Source organism: Gasterosteus aculeatus, chromosome 10 (genome assembly GCF_964276395.1).
Source record: "Gasterosteus aculeatus chromosome 10, fGasAcu3.hap1.1, whole genome shotgun sequence".
NCBI lineage: Eukaryota > Metazoa > Chordata > Actinopteri > Perciformes > Gasterosteidae > Gasterosteus > Gasterosteus aculeatus.
Window position 1 is genome coordinate 16,701,997 of NC_135697.1, and position 9,313 is coordinate 16,711,309.

General features: G+C 42.9%; 1 protein-coding gene across 1 annotated transcript; it reads left to right on the top strand.

Annotated features, from left to right (window-relative positions):
* The first annotated feature begins 315 nt into the window (after window positions 1-315).
* LOC144383601 (chitin synthase chs-2-like) lies at window positions 316-8,518 on the top strand. Its single transcript, XM_078081858.1, has 22 exons — window positions 316-474; window positions 989-1,124; window positions 1,336-1,524; window positions 1,623-2,520; window positions 2,725-2,908; window positions 3,041-3,136; window positions 3,392-3,553; window positions 3,681-3,855; window positions 3,958-4,059; window positions 4,165-4,306; window positions 4,453-4,653; window positions 4,746-4,861; window positions 5,002-5,170; window positions 5,300-5,482; window positions 5,570-5,848; window positions 5,952-6,138; window positions 6,214-6,248; window positions 6,346-6,410; window positions 6,560-6,670; window positions 6,759-6,973; window positions 7,066-7,147; window positions 7,546-8,518. Exons 1-22 carry the CDS (start codon window positions 356-358, stop codon window positions 7,720-7,722), a joined length of 4,023 nt encoding a protein of 1,340 aa, XP_077937984.1. The 5' UTR covers window positions 316-355; the 3' UTR covers window positions 7,723-8,518.
* Window positions 8,519-9,313: the final 795 nt, after the last annotated feature.

A 9,313-nucleotide genomic window follows, 5' to 3' on the forward strand; every position in this document is an offset into this window, starting at 1 on the left:
GAAACATTCAACTTTTACTACCGACAAAAACAGTTCTACCCCGTTTTACTTTTACACGAATACAACATCTGAACTGCTCCGAACACGCAGGAGAAACAGAAGGAACACGGCAATAAAATTCAATGAGCCATTTCCTTTGTTGTTGCTCCGTTAATTGCGGTTCACCTGCACAAGGATTGAGTAAAGCAGGTAAGTAAGTACGTAAGTGTCCTTTATTGATCGCATTATTGGCCCGTCACACACTGTGGGAGCAGCGTGCTGCTGTAGGAGCAGTTCGGGGTTGGGTGTTCAGAGACATTTCAACATGGGAGTCACCTGTAGAAAACGTAGCCACGCCCTCTTCAGAGGCCTTTAAATGAGGGAAATCAATCCTGCAGCCTATTTTCGAGGAACCCGTCTGCAGGAAGGAGAGATGGAAAAAAAAAGAGAGATGGAAAAAGAAAGAGAGATGGAAAAAGAAAGAGAGATGCCCACGTAAGTACAGACATTTTACTTAGATTTGATTTAATATGTCATCTTTATTTATGTTTTGATAATATAATTAAAAGACATTTTCAGTTAACGATTGATACGTCTATTCAATCAGAAATAATGTGAATAATTGTGAGCTCATATCTTTACCTTTCATGTTGAATAAACAGTTAACCTCATTTAAGGCCACTAAGGGTAATTCCGATACATTTTGACATTGACCATTGAAGTGTTAATTAATGTGCACAGTCTCTGGTAAACAAATACAAATAATTATCAGAAAGCGTGAAAATATTTTTTCCCTGTTCATCAAGCAGTATTTATACACGCGATTAGGATTTAGTATTTTTTCAACTTCTTCAAAGAACTATTTTTGCTCACTACAACTGCGTTGTATCCTATTTTATAAATTATTCATGTATCCTTACGACTTCAGTGTGTTATAAACTCTTGTTCTTTTTTTATTTTACATTTTTTTTATTTCACCCATCCACTCATCCATGGTGTCTTTATTTAGGCGCCTGTGGGACACCGCCCGGGAGGTCCCCGACATCGAAGATCAACAGACGCCATGGAAGATGATCAAACTACTGAAGATCATCTCTATGTGTGTCGTAGCCGTGTTTGTGTTTGGAACGGCCCTGTGTAGCAAGGTTCGCTTACATTTATTATTCATTGTGTTATACATACATGAATTTGCATTTGTTATATATTAAAGAGCAAGTTGACTGTGAGAAGACAGACTTATTTTAGGTGTAGTAAGTCAAATCACAAGGATTACACTAAACAAGACACATGCATTGCCTGTGGAGTAGCTCATGTCACAGTATTAAAGGATTGTGACTTAATTTCACTCTGTTTCAGGTTTCGTTCCTCCTCCTGGTCACCTTGTCCAACGAAGGCACAAAGACCCTCCCGGACGAGATGAGACCCGTCGCTCTGCTTTGTATCGGCTGCGTCCTCATAACCTCCAGCGTCTTTCTATTCCTCAAAAGCATGTGGAAGGCGTGCTACAAAACATCAAAGGTGCCAAGGAAGGCGACCGTTGCCCTGGTAAGATAAGACCCCACACGACATCGACCGTTGCCAACAACGGGCAACCTGACTGTCTTCACCGCGTTGTTTAATTTCATCATTTGCTTCTTCTTCAGGTTCTGTTCTTTGAGTTCCTGGTGGCTATGGGTGCAGCGATTCTCACCATCGTGGCAATGCCCCACCTGGACATAGTGACCAACGTGACGATACTGAACGGCGTAGCCGTGCTTTCCACGCTCCTGCAGGTGATCACGCAGTGCACCGCCAAGCAAAGGAGCCGCTTCCTGGCGCCGTCCATCACCGCCTTCCTCCTCATTTTGCTCGGCTACGTCCTGTTCCTCTTCTTGTACATCACAAAGGATCCCACTGACACCCGTAGGATCATCTGGGCAGGTCTGGCAGTCGGAGGGTCCTTCTTGATGTCTTTTAACTGGTGGGAGAACTACTTCAAGCTGATCAGCGAGAACCGGCAGACCAGCGAGAAAAGCAACCCTGGCTTCCTTGAAGTCTTGTGTATAGACGTGAAAGAGTGCCAGAACGTTCTGCACATCCTCTCCAGCTTGGTCAGGATCGCGGTGACCGCCGGCGTGCTCGGAGCCTACGTCCCTCTGGACAAAATGGACTGGGCCATCGTCACCTCCATCCCGAGCCGTGAGACAAGGATTATAGGCATCATCATCGGAGTCCAGTTGATCTCCTCCGCACTCTGCCATTGGTTTTCCTTGGTGGCCTGCAAGATGCACGCCATGCGGCGATGCTTCATCCTGCCTTTGTACCTGGCGTCTCTGGCCGTCATGGTCCTCTTCGTCGTCCCCGTTATCGTTTTCCATCAAAACTACAGAAACAGTTTGAACGGGATTCAAAGTTCCAACTTCAGAGGCTACTGCAACGACGTTGTGGATGCAAGAAACCAAAGTCTGAGCGGCAACGTGTTCCCAGATCTGGTTCGGGACGTCACTCACACTCTGTGCTTCCTGGACTTGTCCAGGATATATGACATCGGCCTGCTGACAGGTAATAATCTAGAATGCAATGCATTTCAACACAAATAATGCACAAGTATAAGGTAATTGTAGAACCTTGGGGCCATGATGTATTCAACTAACAGTATTACCAGTGAAATTCGCATGGCTCTTTTGTTATTTTGTGTTGCAGGAAAAACTTTTCAGTATCCAAAGGTGTAATTTTCATCAAGTGTGTTTGCTATTCTTCCTCCAGGTTCAGCAGTGTGCTGGTGGCTCGGCCTTGTGTTGGCCACCCTTCATCTGTGGTACCTCAACGTGGCTCGTATCCAGAGAACCCAGGACCTGTTCGTCAGGAGGCTGTTTGAGGGGGCCTTCATCGAGCAGTCCCTACTCCTCAACACCCGATTCGACATTCCATCAAAAAACAAGAGGAAGAGGTACGTTTTTGGAATTGGGGTATAATTTTAGATTGGGTAGTTTATGTTTTTTTTATGTTTAAGTTAGAGATGTATTGTCTCTTCTTCAGACAAAACTATTTTTCTCACGTATGCAAATCCTGTCATGTTCAGGAAAGGGGTATTTGATACTGCAATGCTTTACCTGTGCGCAACCATGTGGCACGAAACCCGCGATGAGATGATGAACATTATTATCTCCATATTCAGGTGAGTTTTTTTCCTTCCAATCCTTTAAATGTCACGTCTTTTGATCTGAACTTCCATATCTAAACTACAACGTGAACCTCACGTTTGAGTTAAGGAAATGCTGCATGAAGTGGTATTTTTCATATTTTTAATTATTTTTTTAATTAATAGTTTGTGTACCTAACCCGGACAGTTGTATTCTTATCAACCACATTGCTTACTTTATTACAGTGTATTTCTTCACAGTTCCTATTTTTGTTTATCTTAAATCTGCAGGCTGGACAAGTACCGACCAAAGACAGAACAAAAGTACGACGATTTCACCTTTGAAGCCCATATTTACTTTGACAACGCATTCAATCACGTTGAAGGGAGTCACGGGAATCAACTCAACCAGTATGCAGAGGACCTCGTAGAAGTCCTCAAGGAGGTTTATGGGTATGAAACAACTTTTAGAGATGGCCTACTGTTACTGTGCATTATAGTATTAGCATCAGTATCAAGTATCAGAGATGTTGAAATGAATGAAATTTACTAGCAAAGTTTTCTTATTCTGCATGATCAGCATCTTCATGGACAACGATGGAAAGTTCTTCAAAAATAAGCACCCGATCCCCGATCAGAAGATCATAAGGACACCGTACGGAGGTCGTCTGGTGATTAAAATGCCTCATGGGAATGAAATCTTTGTTCACTTTAAGGACAAAGACTTAATCCGCCACAAGAAGAGATGGTCTCAGGTGCGGAAATGATGTCTTTACATTAACGAGTTCCATTACAGCCCACGTTGGGTCACAATCTAACGAGACTTTGCTAAAAATGGGTTTTGTTTATTTGTTTAGGTCATGTACTTGTACTATCTTTTGGGCTATAAACTCATGGGCAAACATTACGCAGACTGGGAGAAAAATGCGGACACGCCTGGACTGAAAGAAGCGCTTGTGGTAAGATGTGGTCTCAAATTTTTGGAGATTTCTCCAAAAGGCACCCAGATCATTTCTAAATGAATCCTAAATGTCAACTTAAAAAAACTCTCCATGTACCTGCAGAAGGAGAAAAGAAACACCTACATCCTGGCTTTAGATGGCGACACAGACTTCCAACCGGTTGCTGTGATGCTGCTCATTGACCGTTTGAAAATGTACCCAAAAGTTGGTGCAGCTTGTGGCAGGATTCACCCCACCGGATCAGGTATGCACCTTGCACCTCTAAAACAAACTAGGAGAAGACGAATTCAACATTAAACAACTGTCCAATCGTAGGGAGGTCTCTGGGATGCACGCCGGAGAGGTCGTGAACTGTTGAGGTTTACAATACGTCCCGTTTTTCTGCGACAGGTCCCGTAGTGTGGTTCCAGAAGTTTGAGTACGCCGTGAGTCATTGGTTGCAGAAGACAGCCGAGCATGTGATCGGCTGCGTGCTCTGCAGCCCCGGTTGCTTCAGCCTCTTCAGAGCAGAAGCGCTGATGGACGACAACGTGATGAAGACATATTCAACCAAGTCCTCGGAGGCGCGACACTACATCCAGTACGACCAAGGTGAGGATGTTGTTTGACGGGATTTCCCAGAACTGACTCTGCCAATCGGTCCCCTCCTCTCACACATGGATGCGTTTTCGGTGCACTTTCAGGTGAGGACCGCTGGCTGTGTACCTTGCTGCTGAAGCAAGGATGGAGGGTGGAGTACAACGCGGCATCTGATGCCTACACCAATGCACCAGAGGATTTCAAAGAACTGTACAACCAGGTGAGCGCTGCAACTTGTTCCGCAGTTTGACAAACTCAGATACTCTACATCAAAAGCAACCACGATATCAATCTAATTGGTTAGAAGTTGTCATTAAACTAAAAATCACACGCGTCATGCTGATTATTTTCCTTCTTCAGCGTCGCCGTTGGGGGCCGTCGACAATGGCCAACGCGGTGGATCTGATTGGCGCCACCAGCGTCGTTTCCAAGAAGAACTCCTCTATTTCCAAACCGTTCATGTTGTACCAGCTCTTCGCCATCAGCTCGTCCATTCTGGCCCCGGCCACAATCTGCCTAATGATCGCCGGTTGGTGTTTTGTGTTTGTCCACACAATTTCCTTTTGAATCAGCTGATTTTCATTAATAATGTTTTCTATTTTGTTCAAACATATGTGAAAAATACCAATATGTATGTGCCTTCTTTTGCGGTATCCAGGGAGTTTGACCTTTGTCATTTCAATAAATGGCAACGCTGCTCTGGTCCTGGCTATTGTACCTCCCATCATCTACCTGATTCTTTGCTTCAAACTCAAATCGGCAGACCATCAACTAGCTATTGCTGGGATCATGAGTATCTTATACGCATTCCTCATGATGGTGGTGGCGATAACCATTGTCGGTAAGTTGTATTTAAGCTATGACTTTTGTGATACAAGTGCAGCGAGTTAATGTTGCTTTAACCCAACACACCCTTATCTTTCTTCAGGCTCTATGGTGAAGGAAAAAACCATCCTGACACCCAGCAGCATTTTCGTCATCGCCATGGCCTCGATTTACATAATCACTTCCATAATGCATCCCCAAGAAGCACATTTGGTGTTCCACGGCTTCCTCTACATCATCAGCATCCCCAGCGCTTACCTCCTGCTCACCATCTACTCAATGGTCAACATGAACAATGTGTCCTGGGGCACACGGGAGACAAAACCCACGGCGGGACCTGCAACAGAAGATCCGGTCATCAAGCAGACAAAAAAACAGAAAGGTATATACAAAATAAGTACAGAGATCATTATGGGCCAATCACCAGTATTATGTTCATTATTGATTTTTGCTCACTGAACTTAAGCTGATCTTCACCCTTGCAGCGATGAGCATCATACAACGGCTCTCCCTGTGGTGCAAATGTTGTAAAAATTCAAACCAGAGAGCTGGAGGAATGCAGTTACCCGTCAGCCATGGAGATCAGGAGATCGTGATCCCAGAGGCCCAAGAGCCTGAACCGCAGCCGCAAAACACGCATGTGTGTGACGAAAGGATCCCAGAGGAACAGAGGTAAGTCCTGAACCTGGAACTGCCAGTGTCAAAAAGGGTGAGATGACACTAATTAATTTTATGATTCTCTTGCAGGGAAGCACCCCCCGTCTTTGACTCCCCAGTCCAATGTAAGTTAAAACAAGTTTACAACAATTTCTATTTAATGTTTTGCTTAAAGTTTTCAGCCATGTTCAGGATGTGATGATGCCTTGTTCTTCTGTCCAGGTTTTGTTACACAACTACAGATGGCTTCCCCTGAGATGACGCTGAAGGAGGATTTCCTCGACAAGGTGTGTATTCCTCGTTTTTAGCTGCCACTGAATCACATTGTCACAATGGTACCATATTCTCTATAAAACGGATCATGAGTTATTTTTAAGCGGTGCCTCTAAATATGCAGAAATACAAGAATAATTGATTGAAAGGGTTTTCTGTGCAGGAGGAGGAGGGGTTCTTTATAGAGCTTCAGGAGAAGTACCTGAAACCTCTGGAGGACAACAAAGAGACCCGACTAAAGAGTCAAAATGACCTGCGAGAGCTGAGGAACAAGGTATGTCCGTGGAGCGGAACTATGGAACAAATGTTCCTGGTGACCACCAGTAACTCCTGTTAAATGACTCTTTCTCTTTCACACACAGGTGAACTTTGCCTTCTTCATGGTGAATGCCTTGTGGCTGGCGGCCACGTTTACCTTCCAGCTCTTGCAGGACGACTTCGCCATTAGGATCCCCTTGGTCGACCTCAACCTCAATACAACCGGACAAAATATCACAATTGATCCCATCGCCTTCATGTTCATTCTGGGATTTGCAATATCGGTTGTAATTCAGTTCCTGACGATGTTCTACAGCAGGTAACCACTTTTTCTACAAAAGGGTTTTAATTTGAAGGATGTTCACTTGAAGGACAGTCAACCTCAATCATTCTTGTTCTGTCTTCATCCAGAATCTACACCCTGATCCATTATGTGGCCTTTTTGGACACCGAGCCCAAAGAGCACAAACCAAAGTACACAAAGGGCAAAAAGGTATTTCCAACCACTGTTTTACTTCAACTATTACCTAGTGTTGCCTCTTTAACTCCGAGAGTAATGATATTATTCTTCATTTAGTATAATGTATTATGTACGATGTATTAGATGGCCCTTGTTTGTGTTCTTAGCAACCGTTGGCATTCTTAAAATAGATGTTGATCACGACAAACAACATTAGCAGATGCATCACAAAGCATACAGGAAAGAACATATAATTGCTCTACAAATACTTTTCCTTAATTAAGGACGCAAGCAACCACAGCCTCCTGCTAACTGCGCTGAACTTTCCTGAATTAGAACAATTACCTGAGTCACCTGCTGAGTCACCTGCCAGAAGGTCACCAGGTGTGGTGCCGTTTAATTTAATTATTGTTCCTTTAATTTCCACCCAGCTCAAATCTAAAGGCAACACCGACTCCATCGCAGAAACCATCACAGACTCCGTCTCCAACGCCGCGTCCGACACCGTCTCCATTACCGACTACAACACCGACTCCGAGCTGGAATCTTTTGACGATGAAAGTGATGACGATGAGTTCTATGACGATGGGTTTGATACGATGCCGTAAACACAAATTCTGTGGCACTTTAAACCATACACTTTATGCGAGATTCTCCCGAAAAATGTATTTTTATGCACATATAATTTATTTTTAAAATTCAATTTCATTGAAGTCTGTGACCAAACTCTTGTGCTTTGTGACAAAATGCACAAAAGCAAATGATAAATGTTGCGTGTGGCAGAAAAGCACCAGGTCATTAAATCTCACATTATTATTGTCGTTTATGAAGGAGCTAATATATCATGTTATGATGTATTGCACATCTTGGTTTTCTTTGAGTTTGCTGCCTATGTGTTTAAAAAACGAATGTGAAGTGCAATGAAGGAAGTTTAGACACAACTACAGAGACATTTTTATTTTCCTTAATGAGCCTAAGAGATGTACTGTAAAAAAAAAAATAGATTATCTGATAAAGCTTTGTCTTACATTTAGAGCATGTGATCATTATAATGTTCTGCTGTTGTGTTCTTTTTATATATTTACATGATGACGGTATTTGTTACACTGTGTTTGAAACCATTCGCAGCCCATAAATTTAGACACGTAGCTTTTACTAGTTTTTTGGGAGAAATGTCACCATTGCGATCTGACGGGTAAAAAATAAGATGCAGGGGTTATTTTATTTATCAGAGGATGCGCATTAGACACCGAAAAGTATACTATCTTTGAATTTACTTTTGAATGTAGGAGAAAGAATTATCTATGATTTACGTTCTGTATTCATACCTTTTAATGCAATGATGTCTAGCGGAGGTGTTCTGCTTGTTCTTGTTTCTTAATAAAGCGCACCGTGATAAAGTTGTATGAGATTACATGTGTATTGGTTTTTGTTTGCACTTTTCCCCAGATCTCAATTCCATGGTCTCAACATTCTAAAAATGTCAGTCAACGTGATAAACATGACACCAAGGGCATACAGAGGAATATTCTGAGCATAATTAGTCACATTTTCTTTATTAACACCGTAGAATACAGCTTATTTATAAGCAGTTATATATATATATTATATATATATATATATATATATAAAAGAAGAAGAGGAGAAAACTGAAACTCATCTGTTTTCTTTGGGCAGCTTCACACTTTAGACTGATGATACCACATGTTTTGAGCGCTTACTTCTCTGTCTATGTGCAGCTCAGAAGCTGCCCCCCCCCCCCTCCCCCTCCATCTGTCAAACCTGTATAACATGAAATATGTCCTGAACTACCGTGTAAGACTACGCCTTCAAAAATACATGCAATCATAATTAAAGGACACAAAACACAAGCAATTAACATTCCTCACACGCCCGAGGGCGCCTGTGCGCCCGATACAAGATGGGAAGTCAAAAATAGTTTTATTAAAGGGTGGTTTTCAACAGGTACCGACACAACAGGTACTTATTAATGGACGAAGGCTTCATAAAGGGTGGCCCTTATAGCTGGGCTTCTTCTCATTGACGGGTTCCCCTTTCATGGGGTCATAAGCAGGCTGAGAAGGGAAGCCGGTGGGTCTGTGCCTGAAACCTGCATTCTCTCTATCAGGGGACAGATTGCATAAAAGTCCTTAAACGACCCTCTGCTTCTCGCTTGATGCAAACAGGATCAATGGTGTG